The sequence below is a fragment of the Esox lucius genome, chromosome 20 (genome assembly GCF_011004845.1).
Source record: "Esox lucius isolate fEsoLuc1 chromosome 20, fEsoLuc1.pri, whole genome shotgun sequence".
Taxonomy (NCBI): domain Eukaryota; kingdom Metazoa; phylum Chordata; class Actinopteri; order Esociformes; family Esocidae; genus Esox; species Esox lucius.
The window spans coordinates 35,487,134-35,504,882 of NC_047588.1; the positions used below are offsets into that span (position 1 = coordinate 35,487,134).

At 42.2% G+C, this 17,749-nt stretch overlaps 1 protein-coding gene across 5 annotated transcripts in view; it reads left to right on the forward strand.

Moving 5' to 3' along the window:
- The window catches only part of kdm6a (lysine (K)-specific demethylase 6A), a 60,270-nt gene that overhangs the window by 561 nt on the left and 41,960 nt on the right, over positions 1-17,749 (forward strand). For 2 of the 5 annotated variants that reach the window (XM_029115800.2, XM_029115803.2), the window contains exons 2-6: positions 78-141; positions 7,292-7,400; positions 8,326-8,375; positions 13,734-13,792; positions 16,236-16,301. In XM_029115800.2, the coding sequence (XP_028971633.2) occupies positions 78-141; positions 7,292-7,400; positions 8,326-8,375; positions 13,734-13,792; positions 16,236-16,301 (348 nt within the window). The remainder of the gene's footprint in view (positions 1-77; positions 142-7,291; positions 7,401-8,325; positions 8,376-13,733; positions 13,793-16,235; positions 16,302-17,749) is intronic. The other 3 variants (XM_029115802.2, XM_029115804.2, XM_029115801.2) reach the window with 2 other exon arrangements.

A 17,749-nucleotide genomic window follows, 5' to 3' on the forward strand; every position in this document is an offset into this window, starting at 1 on the left:
TATGCAATACATTTAAAAAAACGACATACATGTCTCTAAAGTAATACGGAACCGCCTGTGTTGTCCTCTACTTGCAGTTCACTGTTTGGATTTCAGAGGCTTCATGAAGATGGCGCCAGAACGAAGGCCTTGCTGTTAAAGGTATGTCACAGATAGGACCAACGTCGCCCCTCTCCGCTATCACTTCTGATTCGTCGATCTCTTAAAACCCAGCTTGATTGCTGGATATTTACTAAACTTATCCAAAATCATTGCATAGCTAGAAACCAGTCTTACGTGTGTGAGGATTACATAATTTCCCCTCCCAGTCACTGAATTATAGTTTATTGTTGACAGTATCACCATTCACCAAATCCAAATTTGCATAGACCAGACATGGAAAATGTCACTGTAGTTAGCTAGTTAATATACATATTGCTGGCAATGTGCATTATTTGTAGATATTGCTGGCTGGTGGCTGCACGCGCTGTTTGACAGCTGATCCGGCGAGAACGGTTCTAGCTGGAAGGCAATAAGTTTATCTGTAACTCATTCTTATTTACGCAGTCCACAAGCAGATCACCTAACTGGGTGCTGAAATAGCTGTCCAGGTAGCATGTTGTAATAATACGCACGCACCGCAGTCGATAATAGGTGACCCAGGTCGCGGCAATGTAATATTTCCTGCACCCCAAGTTAGCGTCGCCCATGTCCCGTATAGCGAGACAAGAGGCTGACTGGATAGCCAGTGTCAGTGGATACTTGGCTAACTCCTGTTAGCACAATAAACGGTTTCCCGTGGGTTCTGTGATTGGTTTGTGTAAGTGAGATACGATGTTATGTTAAATGAAAGTAATTAGACACTACTAAGTAAAGTAATGGCTGCGGATCAGCCCAAGATGGCGGGTTTGGAAGGAAAGGAGTTGGCTAACTAACGTTAGCCAGCTAGCCCAGATAAGGCTAGCTAGCTGCGATGTATATCAATAAATGTAATGCAAACGAAATTTAATATTTTTGCATGATATTATTTATGAGGGGCAAGCATACCGCTAAAGACACATGCAACAATACACGTCTTGTTTATCGCTGCTGTATTGAATATGCGTAGGTTAGTAGTTTGTAGAACTAATCTAGCCAACAAAACAACCCAGCTGAGACTGTAGAACGGCTCCTGTGTCATCATCAACATGTGTCTGTCATTACAATACCAAAGTATTCCGCAGACGGTGCAGTCATTTTTGCGCTTTCGATTCATCATATCGTCATGTCCTGCATTTGCAAAACAAACGCACCTGCTAGTTCGACAGCAGATAGGTTTAATGTCACTACTCGATTAGTTTTAGATGGAAACACGGGACCTTCTAGTAGTGCATGCACTGGTTACACAGACAAAGCACTTTGAAACGAGGTCTCTATTTGAAAGACTGGTTGCAGTGTCCGACAGTTTCCCTTTTATCAGGGCTCCGGAGTGGGACTGGTGCTAGTATTTCAGTTGGTAGCACCAGCATATGATGTGGTCACCCCCAAAAATGATATTACACATTAATGAGGGTAAAACATGTTTGGCATATTAATGTATTTTTATGTAATTGAGTAATTTTAGATTTTACGTTTAGACGGTTGTCCTTTACATCTATAATAAGGTAACTTGTGTTGCCATGTAGTTCTGTTTTCGTTAAGAATGCCATCGTGCTTAGACCTAATTGAGCAATTTTAGACAACATTAGATTGTTCTTGGGTTGATTTTTAGGGATGCTCTGATGATAAAATTACTGTCCAGTACGGATGGACAATATTCTTGTAACAGCGTACTAATGTCGATGCATATGTTTAGCCATTTTTGTACATGTATGCCCTAGCATTTAATAAATAACAATAGCTTCTGATGATGCTTCTAATTTCATGAAATTAGATACGAAACGTATCTTTCCATGTTCTAATTAAAAATACAGACACACTAAAATGAATCACAGTTAATGGAATATTTTATAGAAATGATATTATAAATAATGATTTTTTTTCTGTAATTACATTATACTATGCATGGATATACATTTAGTAAATCAGTATTTGACTTTATCAACTGTCCTGCAACATGGAAAAAGTAATAAGCATTCAACAATTGGACATATGACTTGAGCAAAACCAAAGCTTGAAATAATTGTCGGTTAATTTCAAGTAAATAATCGTCTGTAAAGCATCCTGTGACCCAATGACCGCAAAAGATAAACTGAAAACTTAGGTATAATTTTATATACTATCCTCTCTGTCAGAATTGATTAGGTTTTTACTGACATGTTTTAAGTCTTTGACCCTGTTTTTTTATTTTTTTTATTTAGCCCTCCCTGTCTTATAACAGGGAAAATCTCAAATAGTCTGCTATGTGATCAGAGCCAGGGTTTGGGTTTACACTGATGGTTAACTTTATGCTTACTTCTGTCTAGGCTTGTTAGTTGCTTGTCAAATTGTTTTTGTTGTGATATAAAGTAATTGATGGAAACTGGATTATTTACATTAGTGGTGGAGTGCACTTGGAGAAGTGCCTAATCAAGTAATCTTACATGAGATACTTTGGTTTCAAGTCTGTACACTTTTGCATTAAAAAGGTATGTGATGAGGCTGTGATTTCCCTGCTGGGCAGTGTAGTTCAGTACTGGCTGTTTCTCATGCTGCCTAGTGTAGGTCATTAGTCTGTTTGTGTATTCAATCTTGGGGAAATTGATGGAGAGATTGTTCACATGGAAACAGTGTTTTTTTTTCCTTTTGATGCTTTTATATGTAGGGCCATATCAAATTCAGAGAATGCAGATGTTATCTCAGAATCCAGGCATTCAAAATGGAATTCAACTTTAGGGTAAATATAGCTATTAAGCCCTCATACCTATTAAGCAACTATACCCTTTATGCTCACTACTATCTTTGGATTGAAATAGAAAAAAATATTTGCGATACTTAATGTCTTTGCCAAATTATATACACTTGTTACATGTATGGAACTTTCATTTTATGCTACTCAGGTTTGTCATTTAGTTATGGTTGTTCAAATGCTGCTACTTCCTGCTGGTCAATTTAGAAGTTGCACTGTTTTTTTCCCACAATCTTCATATATTTGCTGGGCTTTTTTGTGTTGGTGTACTTTAATAGACTCAAACTCTTGCTTAAACTTCATCAGTTTTACTTGAATGTTTAATATAATTTGCCACTAACTGAAAAGATTGGGTTTGAGCTAGCGCTTGTATCACATGTCACAGCCAAAACAGTAGTTACATTTCTTAGGGTACTGTAACAACATACTAGATGTTGAGCAAAGATCACTCGCATATTCCATTGCATTAGGTCTTATTTTACTGTTACATTTTTATACACTGATCATTTTAAAATAGTTAATTGTTTTTACTAGCTTTGTTCCTCTTCTAAAGGGCACAAATCATCTCCTGAGCAAAGTGTATATGAAAGTATTGCCAATTGTTGTAGTTTCCAGTGTATATAATCTCCAATACACTGTTTTGATATAGCTTAGCCAAACATTGTAATTTGTCTTTTACCATAGTGATCCTATTAAGCCCATTTGGTTACATTGTGCTGAAGCAGATGGAAAAGGTGTTTTATTTTTCCTTTGCATTTAAAAAGCTTACCTTACACAGACCTACGTGATGTTATAATGAGAATAAATGGTTTCTTTGTAGATTTCATGCCTAAAAGAATAAAATACAGTTTGTGCTAGGGGTACAACTTCTAGGTAATCACATTCATAATTAAGTAGAAAAAAATCATTGTAGAGTCCTGATCACAAAAAAGGTTAAATATATCAGGAGCTACACCGGTTGAAAGTCTTATACGACTGAAGTCATGTAAAAATAGGTTTGCTACAAAATGGGCAAAGCTAATTCGTATCTCCTGGCCCTGATTCACGATGCTCCTGAAGAGAAAATACATTGGAGACGTCGTTGTTTTGAAGAAATTGTGACTTACCTATTAGAAATGTCCGAACTTTGGTGGGCTTAGTAGGTATGCTCACCCAATTCAGAAATACATTAGGGAATATTTCTGCCCAAGATTAACACTAAGACACAAAGTTTGTCAGTGATTAGCATTTTCTATCAACCTCCTGAAGAGCAAACCTCAGAATGCCCTATCTGTGTGTTTGCAAAAGGGTGTCTGAAGAGACGATTCATGTCCAATAAATCTGTAGTAATGTTACTGATTCAGAGTTGGCTCTGGCATTCCCAGTGCCAGAGAGCCAAGGACGTCACTTAAGGGGAGTCCGACCACTGGGAATCCAGCAAGCGCCGCGCTAAACTATCAACTCTAGCTAGCTAGTGTAGCTCAAGGCCCACTTCAGAAATGGAGGGGGGGTGATGTCTGGGATTGGAAAACTTTATTCGGTTACTGTAATGTGTGCACTGTGTACTAGTTCCTATTATAGAGAGGAACTTTCAACTTTGGTTCTCCATGCCAAGGAAAGGACTAGCCGACTGGGTAAGCTTTATTTGGGCATGCTTTGGGGAGGTGTTTGTAGGTGCTAAAGTTGCACACTTGGTTTGGACTTTTGACAGACAATGATTTGTCAATCGAGGCATGTATAGTTCTGGGCTTGAACAGAAGCCTCCACACGGCACCAGAGTTTGTTTTCAATGCGATTATCTGATCCTCGGCACCAGTGTCCAGCTTAGGCGCCTTGGCCTGATTTACTTACATTTTCCTGTTATATAACGGAAACATGTCGATAAGGTTTAGGATGTTTGAGAGTTTTCATTGGACCATTGTCTCATAAGTTGTTATTGTGGATGTTTTTACTAGGATGGTTTAAGAGGCCTTCTTGGGTCCTATATGTTGGAACGAGACCGGTGTACAATCAGACTAGACAAAACCCCTCTGCCTTGAGGTCTGTCTGTTCTCCACTCACCCCTCTGCCTTGAGGCCTGTCTGTTCTCCACTCACCCCTCTGCCTTGAGGCCTGTCTGTTCTCCACTCACCCCTCTGCCTTGAGGTCCGTCTGTTCTCCACTCACCCCTCTGCCTTGAGGTCCGTCTGTTCTCCACTCACCCCTCTGCCTTGAGGTCCGTCTGTTCTCCACTCACCCCGCTGCCTTGAGGTCCGTCTGTTCTCCACTCACCCCGCTGCCTTGAGGTCCGTCTGTTCTCCACTCACCCCGCTGCCTTGAGGTCCGTCTGTTCTCCACTCACCCCGCTGCCTTGAGGTCCGTCTGTTCTCCACTCACCCCGCTGCCTTGAGGTCCGTCTGTTCTCCACTCACCCCGCTGCCTTGAGGTCCGTCTGTTCTCCACTCACCCCGCTGCCTTGAGGTCCGTCTGTTCTCCACTCACCCCGCTGCCTTGAGGTCCGTCTGTTCTCCACTCACCCCGCTGCCTTGAGGTCCGTCTGTTCTCCACTCACCCCGCTGCCTTGAGGTCCGTCTGTTCTCCACTCACCCCGCTGCCTTGAGGTCCGTCTGTTCTCCACTCACCCCGCTGCCTTGAGGTCCGTCTGTTCTCCACTCACCCCGCTGCCTTGAGGTCCGTCTGTTCTCCACTCACCCCGCTGCCTTGAGGTCCGTCTGTTCTCCACTCACCCCGTTGCCTTGAGGTCCGTCTGTTCTCCACTCACCCCGCTGCCTTGAGGTCCGTCTGTTCTCCACTCACCCCGCTGCCTTGAGGTCTGTCTCTTCTGAAATTCAACACTACTGTTGTTTGCTCCTTGGTGTTTAAGGCCTGTAAAAGCACTTCGTGACATGTGCTGATGTAAAAATGGCTATATAAATACATTTGGTTGATCTTCTCCACTCACCCCTCTGCCTTGAGGTCTGTCTCTCCTCTGCTCACCCTTTTGCCTTTAGGTCTGTCTGGTCAGCACTGACCTCTCTTGCTCACTATTTGTCTGCTGTCTTTGGGTGCCTGACTGACAGAGTTCTCCCCTTAAGAACAAAATACCTGTTCTGCAGTGTCAGTTGCCACTGGAAACGGAAGTTCAAATGGGTTGCACATGAACACCACTACCCGGATTTCCTGGAGTACCCTGTCTCCTCTGTATTTCTGCCATTGGTCAGGGTGATTTAAACCCAGGATGATTGTCCTTCCTATGTGGCCAGTGAAGCTCCACCCTCTCTTTTAATTCGCTGCCTGTTCCTGGAACAACCTTATCTGGTCTTTGGCCAGACCTCCCAGTACATCCATTGAAACGTTGTGGTTGTAACTATCAGGGGTGATGTGTGTGTGTGTGTGTGGCCGTTATTTAAAACAACTGACTGCCGTGTGAAACTCTCCCCCTTTAGTTGAGTTTTTAGTTTTTATTCTGTCAACTCCTGCAAAAAATAACGTTGCTGAATTGTCCTGTTTTTCTTGCCAAAGCATAAACTCACTGTAGGTACACTGTAATAGTCTCTTGACCAGGCCAATCAGTTTAATAGTGGCAATGTCTAGGTCATATTTTATTGAAACTTAGATACCTGTGTTATTTAAATCCTGCCCAGCTATTAGAGCCAGACAATGCTTAACAGAAAATTATCCGTACAAACCATTATTGTTCATTATCATTAGGTACCATTTACGATTTGTTCCGGAACATGTAAATGGAGCCGGTTAAGGAGAGCGACTGACTGACTGACTGACTGACTGACTGTCTGGCTGACTGACTGCCCGTTAAGTTGCGTTGTGGTTAGAACCGCAGACTGGCACGCAGGATCCCCGGGTATTGAATCTGGTCGGGGACAAGAAAGATTAGCTGTGGGTAAGCTGGCTGCAAGCATCAGTAGCCACATACAGCCAAACCACGCAAACAAGCCAGAAGGAAAACAGTCCACGGAGGCAGGAAGTTCATGACTTACTTCTTTTCTTGTACATAGTTTTTTTGCACGTATAGATTGTCACACTCATTCATAATGCATACATCATAGTGAGTCATCAGTGCGTAGGTAATGATGCCGGGACAGTTGTTGCACACCTGTCATTGGAGGAAAGGCAGCCTACAGAACTTTGGTTGTGGCTTTAAAGGAAGGGATTTAACTCCCAGTCCACTCATCAAGGTAGCTAGTTTATAAACTATGCTGTTGTGCTATTAAATTCCGTTCTGCATTATCATGGTAATGTAGGTTGAAGGGCATGCCTGTGTTGACTGCTCCGTCCATGTTGTCCCCCAGTGACCGTCCATGTTGCCCCCCCCTCCCCCTCCCATTGCCATTTTTGAGCCGGAACCCACAAGGAAGAATTTCCATGTGCTCGTCACGTCTCTTATTGGTTTGAATGTGGTGATGATGATATTGATCATGTTTTCTCATAACATTTTCCTCCGTCTTCCTCAATCCCTGTACCTTCTAGGCTGTTAGCTGCTATGACTCCATCATCCTGAAGGCAGAAGGGAACGTTGAGCCAGAGATGTTTTGCCAGCTGGGCCACTTCAACCTGCTGCTGGAGGATTATCCAAAAGGTGAACTCTCTCAAACTCTCCTTGTCTCACTCTTGCCCACTCTTTCTCGCTCGCTTGCTCGCTGTCTGCATCCGACTTAAGTGGCCGATCACTTCATTAATAAAAGCTGTCTCAATTTGCTGTGAGTGTCTGAACTGCAGCTGACATTCAGCAATGTAGTCTAGGCTACTGAAGCCCTTTTTAGGGTTGTCCTTCTAGGAAAACCCAGGTTTTTGTATTTGTGTGTTTGGCAGAATGTAATTTTTACACTGCTATTTGTTCTTTAAAAGAAGCCTGTGTTTGCTGAAGGACAACCCGCCCTGACCCTGTAAAAGGCATCTGAGAAAAGAGGAATAGTACTAGGCTGTCACTCTGGGGTGTAGGCGACTGTGCTGTGTCACATGATTGTCTGAGCCCCTCTCTCTGCTGTCATTCACCTCCACTACCATTGTCTCTAGATTGCTCTCTTTGGTTCAATTACTAGTTTATTGAAGACTTTGGTGGGTGTGCCTGCCTGCCTGGCTCGCTCTGCCTGCCTGCCTGCCTGCCTGGCTCGCTGTGTCTGTCTGGGTCGGACTGTCGGTCCGGTCCGCGTCTGTCTGTCTGTCTCGCCTGGGTCTGTCGGTTTTTTTTATTTTCTGTATGTCATAAACCCTAGAAACTAGCATTGTGGTAAAACTTAATATGAATATTATGGTGTTCTGTTGTGTGTGTGGTATGATGTCAGGAGATATCAAAATGTTTTGAAGTATTGTCTTTAGTTGTAATATTGCAACATGACATGGCATTTTCACCAATGAATCTCTGCGTTTAAGAACAGTTTCTGTTTTCTGTGTTTTTCTTTTGGCCTGTTTCCAGTGTATGGTAGAGGTAGTGACATTACAACATTGACATCAATTTGTTCTCTCCCTTTTTTTTTTCCTGTCCGTTTGTCTTTGTCTCTCAGCGTTATCTGCATACCAGAGATATTACAGTTTACAGTCAGACTACTGGAAGGTGAGTAGCTAATTTCTTTGAAACTGTTTTCCAGTGTAGGCCTATGGCTGCCTGTGTTGCCCATCGGTTTTCTTGATTTCAAAATTTAAAATGTAGGTTTTAGCTGATAGTTATTAAAAACCACATCCAGAGTCTCCTATTCAGCAGTTGTCTCAGTAATCCAGATATTAATGTTTGGTCACCCATGAACAATTTATTTCCTAAAATAACTATCCCTTGTGGTTGCATTGTAAAGAATGTCAAATGTAAACAGATTTGATAACATCGTTTACCAGAGGGCCATATCGATAGAGGCCAGCATTGGTTGGCGGTGATTAGAAATCCTAAATAAGACAGCGTTGAATGTGTAGTCAGCATTACACACTGGAGGACTAGGTAAGGGATATGCCCACACAGCGGATGGGTAATGTTTATTTCAGTTTTGGAATAAATATGATATGAAACTATATATGAAACTTGCTGTGTATTACATATCTCTAACATATGTAGAGCCTGAAATGTCATATATTTATTCTTTATATTGCTTATAAAACCTCTGTCTACTGCCCTGTTATAAAGAACATAGACCTAAATAAACAATACAAATAACTAATAATAGCAAAAACAATTGAATAAAAAGTTAGATTTTTTTTATTTTTTTTTTTATGTACTAGATTATATTTTACTGAAAACTGTCCTTGTTTTGTTCCTGATTTCGAGTTACTTTGGCCTGCGGGGCAAATCTGCTACTCCATCGTTCAAAATCGATAAATATCATGATATACACTTGGAATTGGAATTACCAGCGCTATAGTTCTGAAACTATTGTCACACACAAGTAAAAAAATATTATAGAAGTAAACAGAAAGCGGGAGAGCACTTCCACAAACCGAGAACTGAGCCGGTTCATGTGTGAATAACGAAGCCTGCAGAGAAGAAACAAATTAGTGATCAGTTGGTGATAACTTAAGGGTTCTCCAACTCATCCCCTAACTGACACAACAAAGCTCATTTTCTGTGTAGGACTTGAGGCTGAATAAAACCTACGAGTTCATCATTGAACTCCTCCATATCCTGATGCCTTAGTGTGTGTATTTTCCCACTTAGACTGTGAACAGCGTTGTTAAACTGGGTCAAAATCGGTCATTAACACTAGAACCGCCAGGATCAGCCAGAGCTGAACGCCGTTTCTCGTCATTAACACTAGAACCGCCAGGATCAGCCAGAGCTGGACGGCGTTCCTCGTTGTTAACACTAGAACCGCCAGGATCAGCCAGAGCTGGACGCCGTTTCTCGTCGTTAACACTAGAACCGCCAGGATCAGCCAGAGCTGGACGCCGTTCCTCGTCATTAACACTAGAACCGCCAGGATCAGCCAGAGCTGGATGCCGTTCCTCGTCATTAACACTAGAACCGCCAGGATCAGCCAGAGCTGGACGCCGTTCCTCGTCATTAACACTAGAACCGCCAGGATCAGCCAGAGCTGGACGCCGTTCCTCGTCATTAGCGTTTGAATCGGCCCTATTAGCATACACATTCTCCTCCGCAGCATCACTCTTCATTCACCTTCATTCGTTTATTAGGCCCTGCAACTGTACAAAATGAAAATTACACAACAATTTAGTTATTCACAATAAATCCATTAGAGTTTAGTTTTTATTTTGGTCTCATTTTGATGATGTACAAGGTAAAATAAGAGACATTATCGACCAGTTTGCGGTGATCAGAGGATATCTTCATTCACGGAACCCCCTTGGGCTCTCAGCTATTCCTCTCACCTGTTCCTCATCACATGACCCGGGACTTCCTGTCATTACACCCACCGCATCCTCAGTACTGCAGCCTATAACTGCCCTTGTGTTTGTCTGAGTCTGCTGGAGGTGGAGTATTGTCTGCTAGTTGTCCGTGTGTGTTTGTTGTTTTTCTGGCTTTGTGTGCTTGTTCCTTGGTATCTGTTCTGGCCATTTCAACCTTAATTTCAGCTTAGTAAACCCTTGTTTTTCCTTGCGTACCACACTGACATACTTGAATAACTAAAATTAAAAATGTAAATTCTATTAGCAGTGTAAAAGGATGTTCAAAGAATGACTTACATTAGTGTCTGGCAGTGGCTTTTGGGGTCGTCGTTTGTTATTTTTATAATTTTTTTGGTGAGGATGCTCAGATATTGGAGGTGAATCTTAATCTTCAGTAATATAAGCAGCGAAAATTCAAGCATATTGAATCCCAGTCAGCCTACACCTGTTGGCTATTGCAGCGCACAGACCAGTGCACTTTACTGAACATTGATTTATAGAAGCAGGTTGAAAACATTTGCAATTTTCTGAACATGATTTAGTAATACAGGTGACTTGTTTTTCTACTGAAATCAGATTCAGTACACAAAAATAACTTAACTACATAGCTGATACCTTATAAGCAGATCATCTGCCTGTGTGTTGCTTGAACGCATCATAGCATGCATACCAGTTTGTCTCTGTGACATGGCTTACATGTGATCGTGTATATTTCACCACAGCGTTACCAGTACATTGACCGGTATTTACCGTGACATTCACTGAGTGACGTGCGATCACGTTCAGGCCCTGACCACAGCGCTGTTTCCTATTTGTCCAGTGTTCGTCTTTGCCTCCGAAAGCTTCACCGCGGTTCCACACCAGTACATAACAAGCTGTTATCGTGAGAGGTCTTGTTGATGTTTTTTGGTGTGCAAAATCTGTGTTTTTCATAGTTTTATCTTCCCGACCTGTCCCTAAGCGGTTTAGTATCAGAGGCAATGAAGAAGGTTCAGACCGCTGCTTAACCCATGTATGTTCTGGCCCTGGTCCAAACCACACAGCTCAAGAGTGTACACAGACTCTGTGGGGCCCATACTAACTCCTTGCAGCAGGGTGTAGTAGGGTGTGCCCTTGGTATAGCAAGTAGCAAGTGTAGCCCAGCAGGCATGGGACTGGACTGCGGGGCTGAAACTGGGGTGTTGGGTTGGGGTCCGATAGCTGTGGGCTTTGGCTGTGCCCCAGATGATTGAGGCTGGGCTTTTGGCCTATGCTGTAGTGAGTGCCGCTGCGCCGTGGATGGGCTGGAAATAAATATTCATTAGAAAAGTGCCTTTAGGATCTTTTGTTGCTACCTTTCAGAAAAAATACATTTCCAGCTTAGCGGTTTTGGGTAAAGAATTGAACGATTTAGGTTAGTCGTAGATGTTAGGGCTTAAGGTTAGTCATTAAGGTCAGATTATTGAGGATGGGGGTTAGAATGAAAGTTATGAATGATCCCGTCTCCAATAATGGTTGCTGTTGTGTCCTAGTTTCACATGCCAAATTGCAGTAATGGTATTAGTCAAACTGAAACCCAGACGGGTTATATCTAACCACAATGCCGAATACTCATACTGGGGCAAAAGAAACATTCAATGCCGGTCAGGTATCAATATCGTAAAGAGAACTGACATTTTCAGTGATTCGCAGACCGTGAGAACTCTGCTCTGCGTGAACTGAGATGTATTGGGTGTGTCCATTCTGACAAAATGTATCAAGACCACACATGGGTAAGGACCTGCCTCCAACAGTAGTGTGAAATGAGAAAATACTGAGAAAATGCATGTCTTTCAATACATTGTTTTTCTGTGCCAGTTAAGAGTTATAGTCATTACAGTGCGAAGTTGGCAGATCAGTACAGCGTCCATGCCTGTATGGAAGGACATATAGGCCCTGCTACAGTCTAATCTATAATGTATAGTGAGGGGATAAAGGTATTTGATCCCCTGCTGATTTTGTACATTTGCCCACTGTCAAAGAAATGATTAGTCTATAATTTTATTGGTAGGTTTATTTGAACAGTGCGAGACAGAATAACAACAAAAAATTCCAGAAAAACACATGTCAAAAATGTTATAAATTGATTTTCATTTTAATGAGTGAAATAAGTATTTGACCCCTCTATAAAACATGACTTAGTACTTGGTGGCAAAACCCTTGTTGGCAATCACAGAGGTCAGACATTTCTTGTAGTTGGCCACCAGGTTTGCACACATCTCAGGAGGGATTTTGTCCCACTCCTCTTTGCAGATCTTCTCCAAGTCATTAAGGTTTTGAGGCTGACTTTTGGCGACTCAAACTTTCAGCTCCCTCCACATATTTTCTATGGGATTAATGTCTGGAGACTGGGTAGGCCCCTCCCGGACCTTAATGTGCTTCTTCTTGAGCCACTCCTTTGTTGCCTTGGCTGTGTGTTTTGGGTCATTGTCATGCTGGAATACCCATCCTCAACCCATTTTCAATGCCCTGGCTGAGAGAAAGAGGTTCTCACCCATGATTTGACGGTAGATGGGCCCCGTCCATTGTCCCTTTGATGCAGTGAAGTTGTCCTGTCCCCTTAGCAGAAAAACACTCCCAAAGCATCATGTTTCCACCTCCATGTTTGACGGTGGGGATGATATCCTTGGGGTCATAGGCAGCATTCCTCCTCCTCCAAACACAGCGAGTTGAGTTGATGCCAAAGAGCTCGATTTTGGTCTCATCTGAACCATTCAGGTGTTCATTGGCAAACTTCAGACATACCTGTACATGTACTTTCTTGAGCAGGGGGACCTTGTGGGCGCTGCAGGATTTCAGTCCTTCACGGTGTAGTGTGTTACCAATTGTTTTCTTGGTGACTGTGGTCCCAGCTACCTTGAGATCATTGACAAGATCCTCCTGTGTAGTTCTGGGCTGATTCCTCACGGCTCTCATGATCATTGACAAGATCCTCCCGTGTCGTTCCAAGAATAGTTCGAGACCGGCTTCTTCTTCAGATTGGTAATAAGTGTAAAATAAACCCTGAACTTTAACTACATTTTTATTCATTTTAATAGCACATTATGTAGGCTATGATCTCTTTTTTAAGTGACATTATCTACGCTGTTTACACCCATGTTTGTAAATTGCTAATCATAACCGTAATTGCAATGTTTGTCGAAGAAATCGCAATTCAATATTTTATCCGTATTGTGCAGCCTGAGTATGTAGCCAGAAAATCTCATTGGTGCAGCTCCCAAGTGGGTCGGGAGACCCAATATTGTGACATGCATTTTAATGAAATGTCTCAGGTTTTGATCTTTTGACTAGGCTAGCAACGTGCTTGAAATAAAGCATGTGCACATTGTATTTCTATATTTTCAATGAACATTTCGAGAGGAACTACTGTGTACATGGTTTCAACAGTCCTGGCTTTCTCTCTACGATGTAGTCCCCAGAGTCACTCCCCAGGGAGAACTCTGTCAGGGCTGTATGTTATTGAACTGTGTTGTTTATTTCAGTAAATTATTTGGTGTGTTTTGTTTGTTGGTTTACTGTCTGAGAATTGTTTTCCTCTAAATGTTTTTCTCCTGTTCTATTTCAGAACGTTGCATTTTTATATGGCCTTGGTCTGGTTTACTTCCACTATAACGCCTTTCAGTGGTAAGTACACCTCCAGATAATTTTCCACTGTAAACTGTTCCTTTCATTATGTGGATAAATCCATCACTTTTGGACTGCTCCCATTTTGATTTCACCTAAACTTTTCTCTAAATATGTGACCATTTTAGTTTGACTTGGGTGCCGTCCTGAAGAAAACCCTGAAATAGAACAAATATATTACCTCAGGTTTTGCACCCCCCCACCACCACCACTAGACACGCTCTGTAAATGATAAATGTTTGAGAGAAACGTTCGAACAACCTTGTTGAAGGAGCAGTCCACCCTTAGAAACAAATCGTAACGATTATTTGGTTAACTCCCGAGTATTCATTTAGATTTATTGAATTGAGGTGGATTCATCCGTACTTTTGACACGTTTTTGTTTTGGCATTTCAGTCTAGGCTTTATGTTTAAGGTGGGACACAAGCTATAGTATTCACATTCTCGTAAGTATTGTATGATCTTCACGGTTTCCATTTAACCTGACTGAAGAGTCGCTGAGTGGGCAATGGGCTATTGCTGTATGGCCTGAAACCCAGCTTAGAGCGGAAACCAAAAGCAGTGGTTATATGCACGCATTGAGTAGAGCCTGATGGCAGTTTGAAGTCATGGGCGGTCAGGGTGTAGTTCAGGGGAAAGCGGCCTTGACTTTTGTGAAGCTTAACTTCTGGAGGTTCAGATTGGTGACAACTTTGCATGCGATGTCATATGTGGTTCATTCAAATGTGACGTTCTTTAGGGTTTTTGAGGTCACTGTGTACGCTTGGAGGTTCAGATCTCTGTACGATTCAAATAAGTCTATTAGCCACAATGTAGAGTAAAGGGAAGCACTGCGTATGTTGCTGTCAGTCCACACACACACACACACACACACACACACACACAACACACACGATGGTTGTCTTAACCATTCACACAACAGGCTTGAGCAAAGGGAAAATGCTCCTGTTTAGTTCTTTTGCCTCAGGCTTTGTGCGATAACAGTCTTGGTAAACATCAAGCCACGCCCCAAAACGTTGACTTTTAAATGTTACCCAGCGGCCTACGTCCATGTTTCAAATTCATGTTGTTATTATCAGCTACATTTCTTGACTTAGAAAAACAACAAATATTGTCAGTTTCTAATAAGAAAATACTTTGTGTAAAATACACAAACTCTGGAAAACACAATTTAGGTCTTAAGAAAATTAAAGCCATGTTATTCTCCAGCACACCAACCCGACTGCTATTACATGAAAATCGAATCGTTTGCATTAAAGTTGCCTGCAAACATGGCCCCTGCAACTAATAACGACAGTGCAGTTAGACCAACTTGTCTGAGTAAGTAAGTAAACACTCACACTGTCCACACGCATCACATTGGAACCCCAGTCTCTGTAATATGTTCATGCATTTTTCCACTGTGCCATAAATCCATGTTGGATCGAGGCGGTTTACAATAAAGCTGTCATTTTGGGTCGAGCAGTTATCAAATAAGCACTTTTTCCTAATTTAATGGGGTGGGTGATTTAATAGCTATTTGAACAATTCAGTTGCTATACAAACCTTTCTGGTTCATGTCAGTTAAGCCACAAAAGTTGCACGCTTACAGAGACTTGATTAACCTTAATATTAGCATTTAAGGAAGAATTAAAGCCCTCTGTGTTCACATAGGATTTTACATCGAACTGCCTCAGCTAATAAGAACTTAGTCAACTTATCGACGAGCGGTATTTGTTTCTGACTGTATGCGGCCCATTTCTTCCAAGCTACTCATCACGTAAAATAAAAAGAGAGAGATTGATCTGTCGTAATTAAAATTGTGTGCTTTTCTAACTGTTTTTGTGAGCCATACTTGGGGGAGGAATCTTCCGTTTTGGCATTTTGGCTTTCCAGTAGACCGCGACGGCGAAACGGTTGTCGACGTAACTGAAAGGGTCAATGCAGCTGCTAGCACCTCGGTCACAAAACCCAAATCAGACTGCCACGACGATGCCGTATTCTCATCTGTCCGAATTCAAATTCAGTCGGTCAACGTCTGAGGCGGTTTTCCATTGCGTTTGCATTCATGTCCAGTGATTAGAGGGTCAGCGGGACACAGACATCGTCACCACTGAGCCGTCGTGATGGGATTTGACCGACGACCCGCTGTTGGGCTGTAATCTGATCACGAGTCCTAATTTACAGCCTTTCCTGACACGTTTGGGCACGTTTATATATAGCGCGTGAGCGGGCCGCGGGTATTTCAGCTGAACCCTGAAAAAAATGAAACCCAAGTCCTTAAGTGCAGCCCAAGTTTAGCAACTATATCCCCCCTCTTTACCTGTACCCCCCCCATGTACCTGAGATGTGGAATGTGTTGCTGTACTTCATAGTTTAAGTGGGGTTACTTGCTGAGTAAGTGCTTTGTTAAGGCTGTGTAGTGGTAGGTGTATTTGGCTTTGCCTGATATTGACTTCTGTAGGTCCCCTCTCTCCCTGTCTAGGCCAGTGCAGCCCTCCTCCACAGAGGCCCAGGCAGGACAGAGAAGGTAGGCTCCCCTACAGTATGTTGGTTTCCATAGGGAGTGATACAACTGGGATGTGCCTCAGGTGCAACTGGATGCCATTTTGGATAAACGTTTTTTCTAGGCAGCCATTGTGAATCCAAATGTTAAGTTGCCACCCCCCATTCTATTTTCATGTAGGAAGTGTTGATGCTCCTATGTTAGATCTTAATGTTCTCTCTGGGCCTACATTTTGTAAAGACTAAAGGAAAGCAGGGGCTGGTTATTTTCTTTTTCTATTTGGCTTTTCTCTAGAGGGTCTTGTCTGTAATGGGTTATGTTCATGAATGCCATGTTTCTGCTGCTATAACTTCCCTGTGGTTCTCCCCCATAGCAAAACGATTGCCACTGCCGAAGTTGTCAGGGGTTTTCCTGGCTCAAAATTAGGTGATGGTGGTACCCCAGCCCCCACTCCCCATGCTCCACCAGATGCCCCTCTAATATACTTTATATAATCTGGCTACATACTTGAAAAAATTCAACTATTATAGTGTTAAATCTGCCCTGTTGTCCACTAGAGTAGCTGATGAACACTACAATGTCCCCCCTAATAGCAAGTAAAATTCAAGAAATATATTCATTATTTTCTTATTAACATTTTCCATATTTATGTGTAGGTTTATATATGTCGTATTTTTTTTTTTACCCTTATTCTCTGCCTGTCCTGGACTAGTAGACATTATATGGGATTTAAGTGCATCCAGCCTGTCGTTTCTGCTGGGCTGTTAAATAAGCCACCCAAACACATTGGTTCCACGATGCTTCTGGCATACCGAGCGTGTCATTCCCTCTTCATTATGTCGGAGCTACTCAAAAAATCTAGCCATTGAATGTCAAAACCACTGTTTTGCTTTATAATCAATCACAGTCAATATTGTCGTCTATTTTCATTGTTATGCTGTGTTCCTGTTACTTAGTCATGTATTGAAAACGCATCAGAGCTGCATATATTACAGCCTTGTCGCTTGTTTCTTCTCCCTCCTTGCTTTGACACTACATAGTTTATCTCCCACTCTCGACCCCCTTCAGCTGTACTTGGCTCTGCTGCTTGCGCTCATCCAGCGTCTTCACTTTCATAGATTTATATTGTTAGTCACTTTTAAATGTGTTAATTGTATATATTGTTTTACAATGTATAGTGTGCGTAGTGTCACATTTCTGGTGACAGTGCACATCCAAATTAAATTTTTTCACCTGTTATCTTCGTCTGCCTTGCGAACTCTATTGAAATAAAATCTGTAATTCTAGGCTACTATAAGTCATCTGAAACATGCAAATGTAGGATGTTTTCAGATGTTTCAGATAACCCTTTAACTACATCCAGGGGTTAAGTTTTACTGAAATATTTTGGCCTGCCTGAGTGCAAAAGAAATCTAAGATCCCCTTGTTATTCTGATGTTACCCACCTCTGTGATGTCAGGATTGGTGAGGTC